This window comes from Microplitis demolitor, chromosome 2, assembly GCF_026212275.2.
Source record: "Microplitis demolitor isolate Queensland-Clemson2020A chromosome 2, iyMicDemo2.1a, whole genome shotgun sequence".
Classification (NCBI taxonomy): domain Eukaryota; kingdom Metazoa; phylum Arthropoda; class Insecta; order Hymenoptera; family Braconidae; genus Microplitis; species Microplitis demolitor.
In genome coordinates this window covers 4,266,490-4,288,763 of record NC_068546.1, presented here as the reverse complement: position 1 = coordinate 4,288,763, position 22,274 = coordinate 4,266,490, and the positions used below count along the sequence as shown (strand labels likewise).

The 22,274-nt window shown below is 33.8% G+C and overlaps 7 protein-coding genes across 11 annotated transcripts in view; 4 read left to right on the top strand and 3 right to left on the bottom strand.

The window, feature by feature from the left end:
• Window positions 1-25: 25 nt before the first annotated feature.
• On the bottom strand, window positions 26-342 carry LOC106694101 (uncharacterized). The gene is made up of 2 exons (XM_014444276.2): window positions 287-342; window positions 26-140 (listed from the first exon to the last, which is right to left on the bottom strand). Exons 1-2 carry the CDS (start codon window positions 340-342, stop codon window positions 26-28), a joined length of 171 nt encoding a protein of 56 aa, XP_014299762.1.
• Window positions 343-3,421: 3,079 nt separating this feature from the next.
• LOC103579076 (hypothetical protein) lies at window positions 3,422-4,425 on the top strand. The gene is made up of 2 exons (NM_001414752.1): window positions 3,422-3,947; window positions 4,044-4,425. Exon 2 carries the CDS (start codon window positions 4,061-4,063, stop codon window positions 4,415-4,417), a length of 357 nt encoding a protein of 118 aa, NP_001401681.1. The 5' UTR covers window positions 3,422-3,947; window positions 4,044-4,060; the 3' UTR covers window positions 4,418-4,425.
• Window positions 4,426-5,528: 1,103 nt separating this feature from the next.
• Window positions 5,529-6,929, bottom strand: LOC103579078 (uncharacterized). 3 transcript variants are annotated; one of them, NM_001414758.1, is made up of 5 exons: window positions 6,415-6,929; window positions 6,154-6,327; window positions 6,008-6,057; window positions 5,836-5,912; window positions 5,529-5,627 (listed from the first exon to the last, which is right to left on the bottom strand). In NM_001414758.1, exons 1-5 carry the CDS (start codon window positions 6,645-6,647, stop codon window positions 5,562-5,564), a joined length of 600 nt encoding a protein of 199 aa, NP_001401687.1. In that variant the 5' UTR covers window positions 6,648-6,929; the 3' UTR covers window positions 5,529-5,561. The 3 variants fall into 3 exon arrangements, with proteins under 3 accessions (NP_001401687.1, XP_014299758.1, XP_008558595.1); XM_014444272.2 differs by lacking the exon at window positions 5,529-5,627 and having other exon boundaries at window positions 5,840-5,912; window positions 5,986-6,087; window positions 6,415-6,913; XM_008560373.3 differs by lacking the exon at window positions 5,529-5,627 and having other exon boundaries at window positions 5,840-5,912; window positions 5,986-6,057; window positions 6,415-6,913.
• Window positions 6,930-7,178: 249 nt separating this feature from the next.
• LOC103579080 (uncharacterized) lies at window positions 7,179-9,163 on the top strand. Its single transcript, NM_001414753.1, has one exon. The coding sequence runs from the start codon at window positions 8,654-8,656 to the stop codon at window positions 9,146-9,148; it is 495 nt and encodes a 164-aa protein (NP_001401682.1). The 5' UTR covers window positions 7,179-8,653; the 3' UTR covers window positions 9,149-9,163.
• A 245-nt stretch (window positions 9,164-9,408) lies between these two features.
• Window positions 9,409-10,146, top strand: LOC103579081 (NF-kappa-B inhibitor cactus). The gene has a single exon (NM_001414754.1). It carries the CDS (start codon window positions 9,427-9,429, stop codon window positions 9,928-9,930), a length of 504 nt encoding a protein of 167 aa, NP_001401683.1. The 5' UTR covers window positions 9,409-9,426; the 3' UTR covers window positions 9,931-10,146.
• Window positions 10,147-10,254: 108 nt separating this feature from the next.
• Window positions 10,255-22,274, bottom strand: part of LOC128667307 (uncharacterized) — a 38,245-nt gene continuing 26,225 nt past the window's right edge. For 2 of the 3 annotated variants that reach the window (XR_008403326.1, XR_008403325.1), the window contains exon 2: window positions 10,255-10,526. Coding sequence is in view for 1 of the 3 variants with exons in the window: in XM_053736899.1 (XP_053592874.1) it covers window positions 10,412-10,526; window positions 10,672-10,727 (171 nt within the window). In the remaining 2 variants the exon portion in view is untranslated. Of the gene's footprint in view, window positions 10,527-10,671; window positions 11,408-22,274 lie in introns of those variants that run through there. The other variant, XM_053736899.1, reaches the window with a different exon arrangement.
• On the top strand, window positions 12,571-15,536 carry LOC103579083 (uncharacterized). The gene is made up of 3 exons (XM_053736898.1): window positions 12,571-13,694; window positions 14,663-14,925; window positions 15,311-15,536. Exons 2-3 carry the CDS (start codon window positions 14,810-14,812, stop codon window positions 15,453-15,455), a joined length of 261 nt encoding a protein of 86 aa, XP_053592873.1. The 5' UTR covers window positions 12,571-13,694; window positions 14,663-14,809; the 3' UTR covers window positions 15,456-15,536.

The window sequence follows — 22,274 nt, the reverse complement described above, 5'->3', positions numbered from 1 at the left end:
AATGATAATTGACGGCTGTTTCATTTTAAATAGTATTGCGACGTAAAAGTTTCTTTTGTCCATCTTTTTGAATAGTTTGTTCACTTCTCCATGAGATTTCAGGTTTTGCGATTTCTGAACTTGGTGGTCTCCTAGGTATCCTAAGACAAAATTAATTAAATTGGAATGTTCAGATAATGCATTTACAGAGTGCTATACACTTGGAAGGATTTCTACTAAATAGGTCGGTAAACTCAAATCGGAACTGAAATTAGGTGATTTGGCAGTAAAAGTATAATTTTCTTACCTGCCTTCTCCACAGCAGGCACAAAATGCATTACTTCTTTTGCGAATACTTTCCATTTTTAAAAGTCAGGAAAACAGTCGATATTAAGGATTTACAATAAACTTAAATTCAACAGTTCACTACACCCACCTCTTGGACGATAATCAGTTGAATACTGATAAAGGACTGAGGTAAATTTAATAACAGGGAGGAAAATATCGTACGGTATTTAACATTAGGTACTGTTGTTAATTAAATCATGAGCTGCCCGTTATTTTGTTTTCGAGTTTGGTTTTCCTATAGCGGGCGATTATTTCTCGTGATGATGCAATAGTCTCTTCACAGGCCGGATGAATTCCGTCATATACTTAACTCATCCTTATCGTACGCTGAACGTTCAATAACGGATCAAATATGTTCTTATAACATGCCATAAAACACGAACACTTTCATAACTCCTGATTGGAGAATGCCAATTAATCTATATTTGCGCATGCTACCATGAATGAATCAATCATTTTGTTTTGATTTCTTAAGCCCAGATAGCTTCACAAAATATAACATTCATTAGGTTTTTTCGAGCTAGACTGCCTGTTAACAAATAACACAGCCAGATTGTTTGTTCCTTGAACGATTATAAAGTCAGGTTAAAGATTAATAAACTGGCACGTTTAGAAGCTTATATTACATGCGTTGTTCATTATTTATGTTCAATATTTAAAAAGCTATTATACTTTACAAGTAACAAGGTATAAATTCCATTGAAATCGTCGTTAAAATAATAGTGATCATTGATATTATGCTGGATCATAAAATAATGAATATATCATTGTCATTCGAATTCATAACAGATTGTTCGATACCAAATTGTAAATCATAATCTAATATCATAATTGATTATTCTAGACTATATATATCTATATATACATATATATATGCCCCCCCCCCCCCATAGTAACTAATAAAAGACGAAATTTAAAAAAAAATTTATAGCTGTATAATTACAATCACCGAATTCGTTCCGTCAAAAGCCATAATGAGTGACGTCAGCATAAGTGTCATAAAATGACACGACTTTCACTAATAAAACAGGAAACAAAAACTGAGTTTAAAAAAACCTGCGCATGCAATGAAATAGTATATTACTCACCCCGGGCAGTAAATTAAGAAGTGTCTTTAATCACATGAAATTGTTGGCCGAAGAAAAAGATTTATGTCACCATTACTTATTTCTAGGTACGTTGTCGTGCTGGAATGATTCCAGGGGTGCTAATAGACTGTTATAGCAGTTATCCAGATCACTACTAAAATTAAATAAATCGTTTCTTGCACGACACCCCCATAACGATACATTAGATGTTTCCATTCACAAAAATAATTTCAACGATTTTGAACAACGATTGAAAAAGCTACTAAACTTATACATAAATAAATGCATAAATCATAATAAACAAACTCCTTAATCACCATTAGAGAACATGTTTAATTCCAAAGCCGTGGTCATCGATCGCTATTCAAAATTAACCTCTAGAGACAAAGGTCCTTACACAAAAACATCAGGACGCTTCAATATCAAAGATAACACTGGCGAATCATACAGGTCATTCCTCCAAATCCTAATAAAACGGCAGCGCATTTCCATTGTTTGAACATTTCAAATAAGTTTTTTGGAGATATCAGTTGTCAATTATGTGCACCATTCCTCTGTTCTTCGAAAATGTGGAGCTCCAGTTCAAGTGTATCGTGCCTCGCGAGTGGGAGAGCTATTCTCAATATTTCATCCAGCTCATCATACTGAACGACATATACGAGTACTGGCACACAAATCAAAGTTACAACAACGCTGAGATAACAGTAGGAAATGTGAAGACTGTTTCCCAAGTGTACGGTTCTTATCTGTGGCTGCGAAAAGCTGACGAGCAATATATAATACCGCGTTTGGTAGATTACTATATTAATGAAATCCATTATACATATTATTAAATTGTTACAATTAAAATATGCTTATCATTTATAAAAGTGTTTGTTTTGCACACTTCGGAAGTGAAGCGGAGAGGTTTTGCTTTATAACGGATTTGTCGAGATAACGCGATTCTTTCGTATTAAAATGTATATATTTTTATCTATTGTGTGATGTGATGAATATAAGTCACTTAATTACGGAATTTTCGTAAGGAATTAACGATATCATTTAAAGCGCATGTATAAAAAAATGTAAACATGTAAAAGTATCAATGCTCATTGACGCGGCTTTTAAACAAATATAGTCCAAGTTGAAATTTTCTCGATCGCGACCCTCCCTAGTACGGCCAAGAGCATTTTGTTCGGAGATTCCATACAAAATCTCTCAGTGGCTACTAGGAGCACTCGTCATCGTGAAATTTTCTACAACGCCTACTCGGCTTTATTCAAAGACTGAAATAAAATACCCGGTGTTAAAAATTTAAATTTCTCAATGGTGCAACTCATTTCTGACGTAATTATATTCTATACTTAAGCAGATTTAGTCCTGTTATGAGAAATAGTAGAACAGTTAATTAGCTAAATGACTGAGTCAGAATATCGTTGTAGTTTTATTAATTAATTATGTTATCAGGGCGTTATTACAGCTGTTATCTTCGTTGGTAACTGATGTTTTGTTTACATTATATCAATAACTGTATTTCTAAGTATATAAACATGTATATCGATATATTTGGGCGCATAAACTAAATGACGTTGAAAAAAACTGTTATTAATTTATGCAAGTTTGTAGTTACTCACATCCGTTCACGGAAAAAAAAACTTGTAGTTCCCAAAAGCACAATATTATAGTTAAACATTGTAGAAGCGGATAGTCCTGTATAAAGTGAAAGGTACTACATAAGCACTACTGACAACTAAATATCGTAGTAAACATGATGACCGTAGTTGGCATTACTACACGTATGGTTGAGGTTATTCCAAGTAGGTGTTGGTTTTTTTTTTACTCTGCCTAGTAGTTACCTCAACTACAAATTCCTTTTTTGTGCGGCTTACCACTTTCCCACTCGACCACATTTTCCTGCAATGTCGCTGGAAAAACGTCAGAAAACCCAGCCGGTACAGCCACCTAATTGTTGATCTCCCGTTCGTAATGGAGTTACTCAAGCCGGGATTCGAACCCTGGCCCTCACAGTGTCACGCAGGCACCGAGTCCGCTGAGTCACTAGCGCTCGTTTGCTCAGATATGTAAACTAACTGATAACATACAGCGTACATTTGCAGCATGTTAGGAAAAGTAACCTTGACCATGGCTTATCGTACGCATAATAACAAACACTCTGCTTATTGGAAATTCAAACAGGATATTATTGCTATTGCGCACTTCGCTTATTTCATTATTTATTAGCTAAAAATAGTCATTGTACCGGTGCATTGGGTGAAGGTTACTAAATTATTTTGACAATTATTATTACTTTATATTCGGACTGATAAATAAATATTTACAATAATTTCACACGTTTCTTTAATATATTTTTGCAAATAAAAACTTAGTTCGTTTGTTATCGAATTTATTCAATGCAAACCGGTGCCAGTTTTCATTACATCGTGAATCTTTATGTTCTTCGAACGTATCGTGAAACTTTAATTTTAGTACACTCTTATATTTTTTTATAATCTACATAAAGTGAATCTTGTTTTTCGTCAGCTGCATATAAACGTAAGTAATTCAATTTCTAGTGTGATTGAATTTTGAAAATTGTCACGTGAATTTTCTAAACTATGGCTATATCAACAAATAAACTTTTTATTTCAGGATCAAGAGTTAGCATTATGTCTTTAGAACTAATTGTACCGAATGAATGGAACGTTATACCTCGTAGGACATTGGAGACTGAGTTACTTCGTATTATTTCAGCGAAACAGAGTGTTGACCAAACAACATCAGGTGTCATAGGTTTCTATAATGGAATCGTAGCAGAATCTAGAAAGCTTTCTGGTTACTTATGGTTTCGTAAAATAGGCGATCACAGCAAAAAGCCCTATGTTAATTGGTATCAGGTGATGACAATTAAACCCAAGGAATCGCCTGCAACTTCATCAGAAGATATCAGCAGCTGTTCAGACTGTGATTCTGAAAGATTGCAATCGGATGATGGATGCTGTTCCACTTGTGGTGAAGAAGAATGATAACTTTAATTAGGACCTTAACGCTTTAGCGTTCAGGGGTTCGTAAACATCTCAGTGTGTGTCGAGTGAGAATCAAAAAGTGTCGTGGATTCGTATGTGTGCAGTGTAAAAGTAAAAGTGTTAGAGTACTCTTTTCCACCCATTCTAACCTTACATTATGTATAGTAACAATGCCCTAGTTATGATTGTTTACACAGCTGCTTCTGTACGACGGCTCTGCCGCGGGTGCAAAGCGCTTCCTCTAGTTTTACAACGACCCATCTGAACATGGAATTGGTTGTCAGACTCCAGCATTAAAATATTAACTCATAAATAGGCTAAGCTATATTAAGATTTTTAGGATTAAGTCATGGATTCGCATTTGGATACAATTTCAATTGTGGCATGTAATTAAAAGCATCAATAAACAAGGTTGTTTATTATTGAGTAACATTTATATGTATTGTACATTTATCAATTAGCTGTCAGCACAACATTCAATCACCGGAATTAGATTAATGTAAATGCCAATTGATTCCTTGTTATTACAATGAGAGATAGCATCGAAAGTAATTGAAACAAATTAGCCAATATTGCGCAATAGCATACAAGGTCAGGCCAAATAATAAATGTAGAAACTATGAACACAATAACAAAGGTAGTCAGTTCATGACCTGCTTAGACTTTCAAAAGAGATGAGATACTATGTTTCAAAGAGCATGGTCTTTAAAAGTTGGAATAATAAGCAAGATGTGTATTTGTTGATTTAGTATTATATAATATGCACCTAGCTGTGTGTTAATAGTGTACAAGATGGATTGTTTTTAATATACTGAGTGGTAATTGAACTTAGATAGCCTTGTAATGCCAATTTAGGTATTGCGTATGTGCGTCACTACTTGATATGTAGTATTATTGTTATCTAGAAACTTATTAGGTATATATTGCTAAGCCTAATAAGGAGTGTCAAAGTCTAAATAGTATAATTGACATGAGTCTCGACCAAGGCTGTTTCTCTTTACCCAAAAAAAGGAGACTAAAAAACTCAATAACATTAAAAAACTATTTTATTTTTTAAATTTATACCAAAGTACATGAGTACCTACTGCAACAATATCAAAGAAACAGATATGCTTTCTAGTATAATCACAATAATCTAACATGATTAAAAAAATAAACATACGTTAAAATAGGCACTATGATGGATGCGGTAACAGAGCTTCAGGTTTACCTGTAACAAGAAAAATTGACAATATTATAAACATGTAAGGAGCAAGAATGTCCTTTTGATGACAGGGTAGAATGTTTCTTCTAGAATGCTTCCGAGTTTTCCTTAGCATAACAAATTGGAATACAATTCAAAGTGCAGTTTGTTTAGCATTAAAATTAGCTTTGAATGGAACCCGGGACTTCTACAGTAGATGACACAAACAACTCACCCCAGTCTGTTTCTTGTAGCCGCTAAAACACTGACTTTCTGTTTTAATGGTGGCACTTGCGCACTCGGTGGGACGTCCTGTTGAAAAGTTAAATCATATTATTCATGGATTAATCCATCCAGTAAGCATTTGCGGCATCCAAAAACTTACCGTTTCATTTTCCGTAACAAACGTCGCCGCAAAACAAGCTTGTTATCGTCGATGTCGCGTGATGTCTCCTTACTGGAAGTATAATATTTGTTTAACCCTAACCTACCAAGAACAAACATAGGCAAGGTAGATTTCGGAGTAATACACTAAATAAAGGAAGGAACTCACATAAATCGCGAAGGCATTAGGCTATATGACGTCATAGTAATTTCTGAAGGGACTTTCACTGGGTAATTTTGGCATGATCCGTTGTTGATGTTACTTCCGCTGTTTATTTCTATCAGAATGCTATTACCTTCCTTGGGCAGTACGATATTATAAACATAAGCACCGATCATCTCTCTGAAATAAAAAACAAAAAAAGTTGTTTTATTAACTGTCTTAATTTACTTCACAAAATGTAATGAAAATAAATAATAAGGTACTCACTTTTTAGACACTTTTTGAAAAAAATAAGCAGGAGTATTCATATAAATACGTCGGATTAACCTTGTCGGTATATTTTTTACCTGTACAATGGGGCTCAAGAAATTAAACCTTGCAATTATTTTTTTTGCCAAAGTCACAATGAGATTTTCTAAGCCTTCGATAGGCCATTCGATAGGCACAAAAATATTCGGAACCACCTCTACGGATACAACAGTTGCAAATTCGTCTTCCATTGTAACCTTTTTTCACTGAATTTCAGCTGGAAATTAATCAAAACACGATTGCTCTCCACTAGTAAACGCCATCGAATGCGGTACGCAGGACGTAACTGTGGACCTTTATCACAATTATGCTAAAAATAGGCTTATGCGATAACACCAATATTATTTTCGCAGAGTATATTAGTTTTAACGCGACTGAAATGAAAGCTGGTTACTTGAATTTACTTATGTAATAATAATCCTATAACTTTAAATGAAAAAACTGCTTTCTGCTAAGATTTTATTCCATGAACACTACATTACACACATTCTTCTAGCATCTCAAGCGAAATTTTAACACTAGTCTCGATGTAAGATGCGAAGTATTCTGCTATAAGCAGACTTATGAAGGCAGCGCCCATAATGAAGACAATCATTAGGGCCATGATCAGCACAATCATAACGATTCTCGAGTATTCAGACTTATTCATGGGAGTACAAAGCAAATTGTATGGTTGTATTTCAGGTGGTTGGGCAATCATTCTGCAAATAATAGGCCAAATTTTTATCTCCACCCGTCTTTAACCTACATTTAAATCTCTTAACGTCACTGTTAAAATTATTTAAATAATTATTTACACTTACTTGACCATTTAGGAGTTACTGAACTGCAACCGACACTGAAGAAAGCACGATGTCTAATGAAACAATTCGACTGTGATTTGTTCAAGATGCATTATCTTGGATGTTATTTAATTCAATTAACTAAGTACGCTTATCGCAGTTTGAACTTGACCCCTAATTAAGCAGATGACCAACATATGAGCAAAACGAATACCGATATCAATTTTCATTCATAAATTAAAATGGACATTTAAATTGTAATGCGATTTATTAGTATAAGGTATATTGACCAAGTTTGCGCCATTTCAGATAATGTCGCTATTATGCCATTCCCCAAAATGAAAATCACGATGAATATATCATATTTCAAATCTGCTAAATTAGTCGTTGCTAGATTTTGTTCCTCAAATACATTCGGCGTTTGAAAAACAGTTCATAAATTAGGATTTTTATTGCACCTTTCGCAATTTACAAATAAACAGAATATAAGATGACCTTGACTCCTACTCTAGCATTAGTGGGTTCATTGGCTGTTTCGAACGCTACGTAGCAAAACAAAATTTATTTGCCCAACAGCAAGATCCACAAAAACGAATCGTGCATATTGATTTGTGTTAACCATTTATCGGCCATTACCCTGTTGTTTGTTAGGTAAGATCAGTACGGCGCTATTATTTGTTCTGCTATTTTAATGCGTTAGTCATCATTCAAACTAGCTAGATAAGAATACCCGACCTATCACAACTATTTTTTGTTATCTTATTTAAACGTGCAAAGCAATGATTAGAACTAGGTGAGCGTCGGTAATCACATAGTTACATATGTGTTATCTCATGGAATGTTACCTTGACTTACTAAGGGCTTGAATGAAAAATATAATCGAACTGCGCAGCAACGAGCTAGTTATATAGATTACACAGATACATTTTTTTATTTCTAAGAAAGATAAGAGAATATTTTGGCTCCAGTTCTTGCAAAAAACAAAGTAATTGAAACTATTATCAGTTAATGTGTTAAATGAGCCGTATCAAAATATATCATTTGCTCCCGGACAGTAGATAATTGAATAAACATTCCTAAGATAGAGCTGACATATGACCATTGGTATCACAGCAGCTATTAGGCATTTCTTATCACCGGAAACTGGGGGTTTTATCGTGATCAAATATGTTTTTGGCCGCATTTAAACAGCATGTTCTTTGGCAAATGGTAATTGCCTACACGTTATCACTTAGCACCTAGATAGTTGTGTTCAATAGTCGATACTTTTGTTTGTCTGAAACCATATCTAGAACGCGTTCTACGAATTCCTATGTAGTGATCGGAAAGTAACGAAAATAGTTAGTAACGATCCTCTTTTATTGAGTGATAGACATTTCTTCGAGCGACGTCATTCAACGACTGTGTATTACATAATGATGGAAGAAGTTGGAACCGCTGGGAATAATCTAGGAGCTACAGAAATAGACCATGATGAACAGAACACTTTCCTCAGGATCTGCCGTACGGGAAGTATCTACGAGCTGATGGAAGTTACACCATTCTTCGGAGGGGACAGACATCTACTTCACCGTTACGATCGCCATGGAAGACAATGTATCCATACAGTAGCATGGCACGACAGAGCAAATGCTGTGATGAAAATTGAAATACTTATGCAATCTGGAGTCAACATCAACGCTAAAGAACTTGGAACCGGCAACACATTACTACATATTGCTGCCAGTACTGGAAATTACCTATTGGCCGACTGGTTTTGCCAACAGCTTGGAGTAGATCTCGGGGCGAGTAATAATCAGCAGGAAACTGCTTATTATATTGCGTACAAAATGCGAGATCGAAAAATGATGAAGCTTCTACGGGCCCATGGAGTGGCGTATAACAATACTTTAAGTGCGGGACTGTTGTGATAGTTTTCATGATCTTGGATATTATAAAATAATATTTTCGTTAAACTTCATTCAGTGTTGGATATTTAGTGATCATTAGCCTTATCTGTCAGCAATTAACGAAGAGTTTATCGCAAATTGAATTGGAAGATAACCTCCGAGCTCTGGTCCAAATACATTGACAAGATAACTACAAACAGTGAAGTATTTAATGGACGTACAACCATTCAGCTTGTCATATCCATTCATACATTTGTTATTCTGCTACGTAACATCACTTACTTAAAATACTTCGAACAATGGTGCCTCCCGAAGAAATCGCCTCTGCTAGTAATCCCGACATTGAAGGTGAGAATATACTTCATTTCCTCTGCCGTGAAGGCGATATCACTGATTTGATGGCTTTCAAGAATGTAATCAGCGATGCCAATCGACATCTGGCGCTGCAATTCAACCGACATGGAAAACAGTGTGTCCACATTGTCTCCAACCCAGGCATTGCTGACCCTCAGGAAAAACTGAAACTTTTGATGGAGTGGGGTGCTGACATCAATGGTCAAGAGCGAGTTTTTGGCAATACACCACTGCATATTGCAGCTTATACGCAAAACCATAAGCTCGCAACCTGGCTGTGCAATCAGCCCGGAATAAACATGGGAATATATAACTATCTATTCAAGACACCGTATTATGTCGCGTGTGAACGTCATGATTTAAAGATAATGAACATATTACGCGCGAAAGGAACACGATGTGGAGTCTACAGGTGCAGAGATGCTTGGTTATTTACCCAAAAATACTAAGTGCGGTATGTTTTTTAAAAACAAATAAAACCTTATCAGGTGTTGACCATGTGTTTTTGTAGATTAACTCTGTAATGAACGTTAGGTAGATCAAGCTGTTTTCTTCATAAACGTTGTTATATGACGCATTGGAAAGTAGTTAATTAAGCGATTAATCTTACCATCTATGTTTTCGTTGTTTTTGCTTTATTTTTATGGATCAGTGTCAAATCTTGGCGTAAAATAAATGTAACTGTAGCTATAGGTTAATAATAGTTTTTTAAATTGTCAACGTTATGCTTAAGGACTACATTTTAATATAAAATAGGAACTACAGATTTCTGTAATAAATCTTTTACTTTCAGCAATCGGTCATGACAAATGTACATAGATTGTGGTAGTTATAGAACCTTACATTTAATACATTGTGGGTAAAAAAAAACTGTGACCGAAATAATTTTTCAGGTAATTAAACTTAATGATAATTGACGGCTGTTTCATTTTAAATAGTATTGCGACGTAAAAGTTTCTTTTGTCCATCTCTTTGAATAGTTTGTTCACTTCTCCATGAGATTTCAGGTTTTGCGATTTTTGAACTTGGTGGTCTCCTAGGTATCCTAAGACAAAATTAATTAAATTGGAATGTTTAGATATGCGTTTACAGAGTGCTATACACTTGGAAGGATTTCTACTAAATAGGTCGGTAAACTCAAATCGGAACTGAAATTAGGTGATTTGGCAATGAAAGTATACTTTTCTTACCTGCCTTCTCCACAGCAGGCACAAAATGCATTACCTCTGTTGCGAATACTATCCATTTTTAAAAGTCAGGAAAACAGTCGATATTAAGGATTTACAATAAACTTTAATTCAACAGTTCACTACACCCACCTTTTGGACGATAATCAGTTGAATACTGAAAAAGGACTGAGGAAAATTTACAGACAGGGGGGGAAATATCACACAGTATTTACCATTAGGTACTGTTGTTAATTAAACCATGAGCTGCCCGATATTTTGTTATCGAGTTTGGTTCTCCTATAGCAGGCGATTTTGTTCTAAACTCGTTATTAAATAATGTGGGTTCAGGACGGATAAGGAAGGAAACTGACATGCAGTAGTTGTACGCTGTTATCGGCGAGTTTATTTTTTCCGTGATGATGCAATAGTGTGATTACCGGCAGGATGAAATCATCATATATTTTAATCACGCCTATTGTATTTGTTGTGACTAATCATGGTTTAAATGTTTCCTCTTTTATGAATTAAAACAGGAATTATATTTAGCTATTTTACTGTTAAATATCTACGACGTTACTAAGATTACGTCATACCCTCTGTTCACTCTTTTTGTTCAAAATTTGGAAAGCTAATAGATTTCACATTGGAAGAACTAACCACCAATAAAAATCGTAGTGTGAAAGAAAATTATCAATACTATGGTTATTTTATAAATGAACAAATGTACATGTAACACATTTATATATATATATATATATATATATATATATATATATCCCCCCTGGCTTTGACTAATAAAATAATAAGTTCTGAAAAAAAAAAATATTAAATAGAACTTCGATCACATATGTTGAGCCAATGAGTATAGAGTCACTGTGTATGATTAAACTTAATATCTAATAGCACAAAAGCGACACTGCAGACAAAATCACTTAACAACATACTGAAAGTATTTCATTGAAAATATCGTTCTGCAATAGTTAAAGCTTTTACAAAAACAAAACAATTTTCAGAACTGACATACAATCGTCAGGTTATTTGAGTGTCGCATTATCACCAATTAAATAGCTGCGTTTAAGCTTATCGATTTTAACTACGTTTTCAGCAGATCTTTCACGATAAAGTGACACATGGTTGTATTTGCCGCTGAAAATATTCACAAAAAAATAAGTGTGAAGTAAAGTAAAATATATTGATGGTCTAATTCTCGAACATCTTAATACACATTTACGATCATTTGAAATCCATACTGCAAAGCTAATAAAATTTTTAAGTGGTTTTAGAAATGATTCCGGAACCAAATTCATAATACAATTGTAATATAGTGATGTCAGTTTTTAATGTCTCCTATATCAGCACTGCTTAGAGCTCAATTTAAACCCAGTTATACTGCACGATGGGTGAAGTAATTCATCATATGATTTTTTTCAGAATATATATTGTTTTATTAGTTATAAGACGGGGGGGTATATATATATATATATATATATATATATATATATATATATATATATATATGTATAGACGACCCTTTAGGTTTAGATTGAAGCAATCTCTGCCTAAATCGCTACATACCAAAGAGTGCAACGTTGTGAATGATAATGAGGATAGGAGCGATGGAAAAATGTATTTGTGGGGTGAGAGGCATTTCGTCTAAGTATACGATAGCTGAGACTCCTCAGTTAGGTGTATCTCTCGTATACCCGACCTAAGACGCCGAGTTGGAAGTTACACGTTGGAAATGTTATATATTGAAATAGGTGTCGGGACGAGGTATTGCAAGAGGCAAGTTGTACAATACCATCTCGCAGAGTGAAGCCGAACCACTACATATATATATATATATATATATATATATATATATATATATATATATATATATGTAGTATATATATATATATATATATATATATATATATATATATATATAGTCCCACTTATACTTTGACTAATAGAAGAACGAATATTTAAAAAAACTTATTTAACAATCTGATTTGAAATAGTATCAAGTTTCATGAAAATGTTACGAGTCATAAGTTAACGTGATTTATTTTATTATCCCGCATAAAAAAATATATACTACAGCAAAATTCTATATATGTGGCTTACATCTTAAGTATTATCTCATGTATGCTATTTTGCCGGCGTATATTTCCGGATATCTATTTTTCGTATGCAATATTGCTTAGGGACTCCAATAGAAATACAAATACTCTAAACGGATCAAGCTACGTAATAAACGGAGGTAATAATAGTAAAATCACACTATATTGATTGAATAATCTTATAGCTTTTTGAATGGTGAATAAAAATACTGAACTAAGTTTCCAGATGCAGTATTAATATTATGGCGTCATCCACTAAAAAAAATTGTTAAAATGACATCAGAAATGCAAAGTCTTTTTGTGGACTTTATTATGCTGTGTTAGAAATTTTCCGGTTGGCAAACACTACTAGTAGGAGTTTGCCGAAGTTCTATGTATTTTGTATCGGATTTTGAATGATGCCTACTTGGAACGTTTGTTATCAGGAAATTTTCCATTCGCATTGCATATGGCAAAAATATTAAGCAAGGCACTCTTAAGGGACATATGTATTCAGTTTTGGCGGAACGACTTTTTTAAAAGAATAAAATTGAACTTTTTTCTATCATTAATTTCGTTGCTAACTTCAGAGAATTTTACGAAAATTGAATAACTGATAAGGATTCAAAACAAGTGTCTTCAGTGTACACTCGTAAATCTTATCGATCATAAAAACCATTGTCACGAATGTTTTTAATGTGCATGTACTACTAATTCTTTTGTTAAGCTTCTGCCGTTTTTAACATGAATACAAATCAGTTAGTATTACATGCTAATAGTGACAAAACTATATATGTGTTATTTGATTTCCAGGTTCAACTATTTTGGATTGACCTCGATAGCTTCATCCAACGAATTGTGATTTTATTCCTGTTTTAGAAAAAAAAGATTATGTCATCGATCCGGCTGAATGCCGCTGTATTAGCTCAGTTGGGCTCAGATAGGCTCGCCCGATTCAAGGTGAGGAGCTATTAAAGTTATTGTTTTTTTTCCTTTGATTCTCCTATATTTTAATTTCGAATGCTTGTGCCAACAAAAAACGGTGGCTAATCCATAAACGATTATGTATATTAACTTTATATAAAGAAGCTACTGGTATTGAAACCGGTTTCTCTCAATTGTTGCCTCTTCCGTAAGTATTTCCTTACCTATTTTGAGTATACGCGCGATGCTAGAACCACTGTCCTTTGCTAAGAAGACATTTCTAGTCTGAAATATAATCATGTGACCAAGGGTGGACAATTCCTAGACATTCAAAGAGCATCCTATTAGCATATCGGATTAAACCACATCCACCGCCAATCCAAACTCTGTAGACCTACATCCCTCTTATCTGAGGAAATAGAGCGACTTTAATCAGGATGGACTTAAAAGGATCGTTCGTGGCGCCAGTTTTCTATATGAGTCATGAAGCCGCTTTGAAAAAATGATAAGACGTGGTCTGACCATATTTTCTAGAAAGAGTTTTTTTCCTTCACAATCAATCAAGTTTAGAGTAAACTATTATCCACGTACTTGGTTTTCACGTAACAAACTATTTTGTAATGGTTCAGTATTTGATCTATCAAGTGACATCAGAGCTGAAAACAGCTTATGCGCAATTATAGATAGTAGTTTAGATCTTCTCAATATCGGTTATGAGTTATTTTTGAAATTCAGCTACACTATGAACGCGATCTCATAAACAAAATGAGTCATTGTATAAATAATATGATAAAAGATATTTTGTTTTCACTATTTTGTACTTCGTATTTTCAGTTCTCATTTTTAAGAGATATTTATTGAATCGGTTCTTATCTAAGAAGTAAAATAATTTATTACCTTCACAGTTCAAGCTTATCAGTTATTAGGTCAATGCTTCTGTGCATTTATTACCTTTTTTTATTTTCATAAGATGTAGTTTTTCACATTATTCATTACGTCCTTAGCCACAGGCCGATTCGGTAGTCTGGATTACTAGATTCCTTCATTCTATACCAGCAGTCATTGAAAAGTGATAGTAAATTTTAAAAGTACACGTAAGTAGTAACGTCTTTATTGTTTAATAACTACAATGATTCTTAAGTTTTGGCAATATGTTTTATAAGATTATTAAGTGTTCAAAAATCATAATTAGGATTTTTCTTTTATTCAGAATGAGTGGTATGAGAGAACGCACCCACGCTATACGGACCAAAGAAGATAGGGATAAGTAAGTTAGAATTCTTATTCTTTCTTTACCAACTGGTTTAAAAGCCTCAATTTCAAAGCCCGTTCAAAGGGCCAAAATAAGCCAACAAGGACAATCCGATGTAATGGGTAAAAATGGGCCCTTCTTTAATGTGAATGTATGGCCTGAGCCACAGATGTTTGCGACAAATACGTCGAGTGAGATATCCTAGGAGCCTTTTTTTGGTTTGCAAACTATTCAACATTAAATCGTTAACAGAAAGTTTAGTTTTGCCATTGTTTTGGTTTTTTCATTTTCATTTAGTAATCTATGACTAATGTGCAACTTTCTGTTATCTTAACCTACTTTTTTATTTTACTCTACAGCTAATTACAATTTAAATTAAGTTTTTTTTCTCATCACACAGATTCGCGGACATTGCCCGTCAATGTAGAGAAAAAAGAGATATCAATGCAGTCACAGACCAGCTGGTGAAGCTGAGTCTGGACTCATCGAAAAATCGTTACGACCCGTCCCAAAAGGCGTCATGCTCTTACAAATCTTCTAAATAGAATAAGTTTCTTTTTCTTTTTATATCATGATTAATGCTAATAGATGATGTAGAAATAATGATGCTGTGCATATTATTTTAATCTTACCTGTAGGCTATTAGGCAACACGCAAATCATTTTAAAATAGTCATTTCATGGATTTTGTGCTTGTAACTTTCTTATCAAGCGTCTTTTTTCATCAATAGTTTTAATATAAGATCTGAAAATCTTGTTATAATACCGAACGAGTATTTGTTAGTCATCGGTGTTATGATTTATGACCTGTGACGTAACATTCCTCCCCTAAGAGCATGAGCGACTCTAATATTGTTAATTGCAACCTTAAACTATTTCTCCTAGTCGAAACAGTCTGGTATCTATAAATAAAAATATCAATATGCATAACAGTCTAATACCAAGTGAATAGATAAGTATTGTTACTTATAGATGACTTCTTCAATTTCATTAGTGGGGTTATCTCTAAAAGTAATTGAAATCGTCACCCCAATTATCAAATTTCAAAACAGTTGACGGCTTCAATAACAATCTCGCTCGTAAAATTAATTTACAGATAAGTCGGGTTACAAAAACATGGTAAATGACATTATTATTGAAAATGTTTGGCAGAGCGTCAAGTAAGTCAAACTCTTGCATTTCTACGTCGAATTCGTGGTGTTAGTTTAGTGCGCGATTCCTTAAAGTTTTAAATCAATGTTACTGAGTAACAAACATACTTCATTTTTCCGTGGTATGAGTTTCACGGTAAGTAACTCAAACATTTATGTCTTATTGGATTCGATAATAAGCGAAATCGTCTGTAAAACAATATTAATTGATAGCAGTAAGAAAAAAAAACCTAGGTGAAATATCTATTTTAAAACACTGATTTATTCGTTGCTTGCTAACAAAAAAATAAGCATGCCGCCGCATCTAGATGCTTTAGGCAGTCTAGCTAACGCAGTGTAGTGAGACAGTAGTCCAAGTGAGTTTCAAGCTTCAAATAAAACTTTATTATTATAAAAACGTGACCCAGTTAATACAATGAGCGTCTGTTTAAGGTAATTGATAACAAGTTTTTTTTTTTGCTACCATTAATTTTAATAAGCATTCCCAGTTTTTATGTGAATTCCATAATTAATCCTTCTGAAAAATATAACGATTAACTGTTTTATAAATACAAGCTTATCAAGAAGTGGTTCGATGCATACATAGTGCTTATTGTTCTATATAATAAGTAAAGCTCGCGATAACTTATTCAGTATGTACTAAACCACTGACTTGTATACTAGTTAATATCATTAGTCTCCACAAATTCTGGATCAGTGTCTGGATCAATCTTGGTAGCAAGTACGATCAAACATACATAAGAGTTATTTATTTAATTAGAATGTTAATGTGTTTCGATATTATAAACAGATTGTGGTATTTTATTTTCAGAATGAGTGGTATGAGGGAACGATCTCGTAGCATCAGCACGCAACAGGATAGAGAAAGGTATTTCAATAACAATTATTTACTATCAATTTAAAAGTCGTATTTGTTCACGACAAATCTTAGATAATCATACGTTTTCTGTTTACAAATCAATCAGTGAGCTGTATTTATACCCTTGGAATTAGGTTTCAACGGTTTGGATTTAACTGGCGGCAAATATAAAAATTCCAAGTTATAATGGCAGAAATTGTGGGAAAAAACGTCAAGTATGAGATACAACGTAATAAAGTTACGTCCATTGTCTTTGTTCCGATGCTGCGTCATTCGACCTTCACCCTGTCTGGAACTGTTCCTCTCTATTTTTTGTCAATATTACCGTTTTTAGCTGTATTTTACTTTAATAGGGAAAATCAAATACTTTCGGCTGGATTTTTTTCGGAAACAAAATCTCTCAATACAAAACATAGACCGCACTTTGATACATTACTGTCTAATCTGGTGAAGTGCGCTTTAATTATTTCATAACATCCGTTTGTTTAAAAGAAAAACTTGGCCAAAGTTTCCATTTACGGTACAAGTGCAACAAAGATAGTATCGTTCGTGAACTTGAGAGTAACAGAGAAGTTCAAACCCCTGTTAAAGCCAATTACGATTATGATTACTTCTTTTTTTCTTATGCAGGTTGGCGGAAATAGCCCGGAATTGTGTAAGGACAAACCAGATCGACGCGGCGATTGAAAAACTGGCGAAGGTTAACATTGACACATTAAAGAACCGACACGAAGTGTCGAAAACGCCATCATACTTTTACAAACCTTCCAAATAGTATACAAGTAGTTTCTATAAGTTTATTTCTATATTTTATACCTAGACTGTATTTAAAATAAATAAATCTTGATCTCTTATTTGTTTATTGCATTATTTGCATCCCAAAACTATCATCCCAGACAAGTTTAAATGTCAAAGAGTATTGATTAGATGGTATGTCCATAAATTGCTTTGAATGTCACTTTTAAAATGGTCTTCATTTTTCAACCACTTTTCTGATTCATTTTAATGAGAATGATATTATAATAAAGTAATATTAATATCGATAAATTATATCCTATAACTTCAAATGCAAACAGGTCATCTTCTCAATTTGAATAAACCATATGAACTCTTACAATTCAGTATTTTAGTTTTACATTGACAAACAATTAGCATTTATTTCACTGCGTAGAAAATAGTGACGATGCATTTGAATAGACCTATCACACTTGTCTTATCTGAAGGTTTGACGTAAATAATAAATATGCTTCTACGTTTCAATCAACTGAATCTCAAAAATGTTTTCTTCAAAGTAATATTTCGTTGCATTCAAGATTTTCATGTGTGGGCTATTATCGCTATTTATTATCGTTATGTTCCGAAATCACGGACACGATGTGTGAAAGCACTAAAAAATTTCCTCGAAATAGTCTGCTATCTTGTTAACAACTTCGTGTTAATACACGTAGTCTCACGGAAATAATTTGTTTGCTCGTCTAGCATGCGGCAATCGTCACACTGAAGTCTAAATTACAGATTCTAAATGCTGATTTTCAATTCCCTTTACTACAGTACTTTAAATATCAATTTTCCATCAGCTCAATTCAGAAATAGTTACAAGAATAAATCATTTGCCATAAGTTCTAACCTACGTGAGTCACGTCACTAATTAATTAACGGACAAGCCCATTACAGTAGGTCATACACATATGTTAAACTCAAGTAAAAGACTACTTTAACCATTAAGCTGATAAGTTTTAGTTGATAGCATAGCAACACAAATAACGACCACAGCTATTATTACTACCTTCAGTAAGAACATGACGTAATTCTATGACTTCAATTATTTTAATTATAATATTGATAAACCCCCATACTTTCGGATTCGGATATACAATAGAACATCCACCATTGATATTATGAGGTAAAGTATTTAACAAATTGAATTTTTGAACTTAGGACGTAACATTCCCCTTCCTATTAAGTTTTTATTTCTCATGTTCATAATAACTTCATATCTTATCTTACTCGTAGACTCTCAGTCTGGCATAACTACATACTGTATTAGTAATCATAATAGTCTAATGTTGCATCATTTGTACGAATATTATCGTTTGTTGCTAATCTACATTCATATAAGCGGGGTTATCTCTAACAGTGATTTAATGTCACCACCAATTAATTAATAGGGAGACTGCCGAAAGATCCAGTTATAGACACGTGCGTGAAATTATTTCATAGATATGCCGGTTATACAATACAAAAATAAACTACATTATGATTGGAATAGGTTGTTTTTTTGCTTTCCCAATGCCAAAGTAATCTCTATAGCTGTTATTTACGTGATTCAAGTGATCTGATTAAAGTATATAATATCGCTATTGCCGGTCGTTGAACTTCTAACATTTAATGCCAAAGTCAAGGGCGTTTGTTAGGCGTATTACCTATTTAATCTTTCGGTCAGATTTTAGCGAGGAGTGCTCGCTCACAGATCAGTATCATTTATGTTTAGATAACGATAAGTATTTTTAAACCAAAACGTCTTGAATAGTTGGAATTCACCATATTGACCTTGGCCGTGACTGCCGACTAATAGCTTTATCATAGACTCCGACTAGACATTTGTCGGCTCAAATGATAATTAACGGCGTCACGGTCATGCTCGGACAGATCAACGTGATTTTTAAACTGCCATTTTGTGGCTATAAAATAATTGAAGAAGTGGACTAGTAGGTGAATTATGAGCTTGCCTGGCGACATATTGAAAAAAGATCAAACCTGTATTTAAGCATGCACAACGACCATGACAATTTGCATATAGATGCGCCACTGGCTAGGTTTTAATGCTTCGATGGCAAAGTACAAGCTACCAAATTGTTTAATCGCATAAAAACGTTTAAGCATATTGATTTGTTTATGTGATGTAGTTGTAAATTACCTTCAACGTTCATTTCCTGCGAAAGGAATGACAGATAAATGAATTTCTAAATACGTGCAGTTGACGGACAAGATTTATGTGCCAGTTATAGATGCGCCAATGCTAATTTTTTTATTCCACGTCTTTCTACAAGGTAATGTACGAAATACCTAAGTGATTACTCGCATAAAAACGTCTAAAAATACTGATTTATTAAGGTGATGGGGTTATAAATTAGTTTCAACGTTCATTTCTTAGTAAGGAAATGCCAGATAATTTAGTTTCTAAAGACGTCCAGTGATGGACGAAGCTTCAGAGCCAGTTGAGAGGCCTCGGTAGGGGTTAAATAGCTCCTTGGACTACTCGGCCAAAAAACAATCGGATATTATAATCTGTCAAATGGGTCGTTTTGAGTAAAAAATTTACCCACGAAGTTGGTACAGCGCCAAATAAACGCGGAAAGAATTATTTCTTTGAAAACTTTATTTTTATGACTATGTTCCTCCGTCTCGTATATTCGGTAATGTGGACAGATTTATAAAGACTAATGATATTTCTTACTCGTTTTATAGAGCTAATGGACGTGTACCTCTTTGAAGTTAAATCCAATAAATAATGAAAAGTATATTAAAATAGTTAAACTTTATATTCATGAAAATATGATAGGTGTGATCAAAATAACCTTGAAAATAATTTCAGAAATTCTTCAGAGTAAAAATACCGTGCAATCACATCATTAGCTGACTATGTATACCGACTTTCCAGGCTGGTAATAAAATGGTTTTTTATCTCGCACCAACTGCGCAACTACAAGTTATAGCGCAATTAGGTACTAAATAAACAAGAAGTCTTTAAAGCAGACAGTAAACTCACTATTCTATTTTCGGTGCACGGGCATTACTCTCTGCCGAAAATTCCTAACGTACATTTCGACAGCAGCAGACAAGGATTAATGTATGAGAGTTATTGTTGGGAAAATATACAATGAGAGTACAAATATCTAGACTCTTAAGATTGTTTGTATAAAATCTGGAAATATTACGGCTATTTATCATTTCTTATCGCCTATTGCGCACTTGGGGTCGATAATGGAATTCATGATAACGTGCACTCAACGATCGCTGAAATTTAAATAACCTCTTGCCTGCATGATCTCATGTAAAGATAAAAGCGTGTGTTTTTAATCCATCATACAGCCATCGCAAAATCATCCAACTGTTTATACATGCTGATTACGTTCCACTCAAGATAAGTAAATAAATTGAAGCGTATTGTTAACATATTACTTTTTTTTGCTCCTCGCTCCAGAAGTGGACTGAGCGCTGATGTCATGTTTCTGTCTGTAGCCATTGCGAAACATATCTTTTTATACTGATTTCAATCCGAAACTAAAAAACGTTCGATCCGAAACTAAAAAACGTTCGTAAGAATAAAAATAGCACGATGAACATACGAAAAAAACTCTGTCGACTTATTCAACGGTTTAGATAATTATGATCTTGAATTGTATAGTAAAAAAATGAGAACCTTTTTTAAATGCAACCGGTGTTTCGACTTTTTTTTCTCTGACAGAGACAAGTTATACAAGTCATGAACGATTTACGCCTGACTTTCTCAATCATAGATTCATGTGGGGGAAGTGTGCACTGTGGGTTAGCGTTCGCAAACCCATTTAATATGGGCTGAAATGCATGGATTCGCGCACACTTGTTTCACGTAACTGTATAATATCCATTCGCAAAGTGATTCATTATATTTAAATTGAATAGTAATTAATATGAATTATTAACAACTGAGTAAACAAACACCGTCATTTCACTTTACCTAACTTATTCAAGTTCTTTCATTTCTATATCGTAGGTAATTGCTACCAATAACTAAAAACAATTGGATCAAATGTATTGAATGCATTTATTTTTTTTATAATCGTATATTACATTGTTAACACTGTTTTACTTTTTTGAATTATTTGACTTGAAGCAGCTACTTTTCGCATACGATGAATTTTTTCCTTCAATCAATGAAGAGCTTGATCCACTTTTAGAAAAACTTGATGTAGATGCCGAGCCCATTGCGGAATCGGATGTTGATGGTCCGGAATGTGAGGTTTTATTCACTATCTTGGATTTTGGTGGTACTGGTGGTGCATCCATAAGCGCCATTTCTTCGAAATTCACTAAAAATTATAAAAGAATAGTAAAAAAATCTGATACCAACACTAAATTATTCAAAAGCTATTAAAATTATTACCAACTCACAAGACGACTTCTCGACAAGTAAATCGGAATAGGTCACTCATGATTATGTTCAGTTCATTAAAATAATCCTGTGGTCTCTTTTTAATCATAAACATAGTGATAATAGCTATTAAATATTCAATTAAGACGTTAATGTGTCCCAGTTATTTCAATTGTTTACTTTATGATTACTGGGGTGTACATATTCTCTAAGGGATTTTC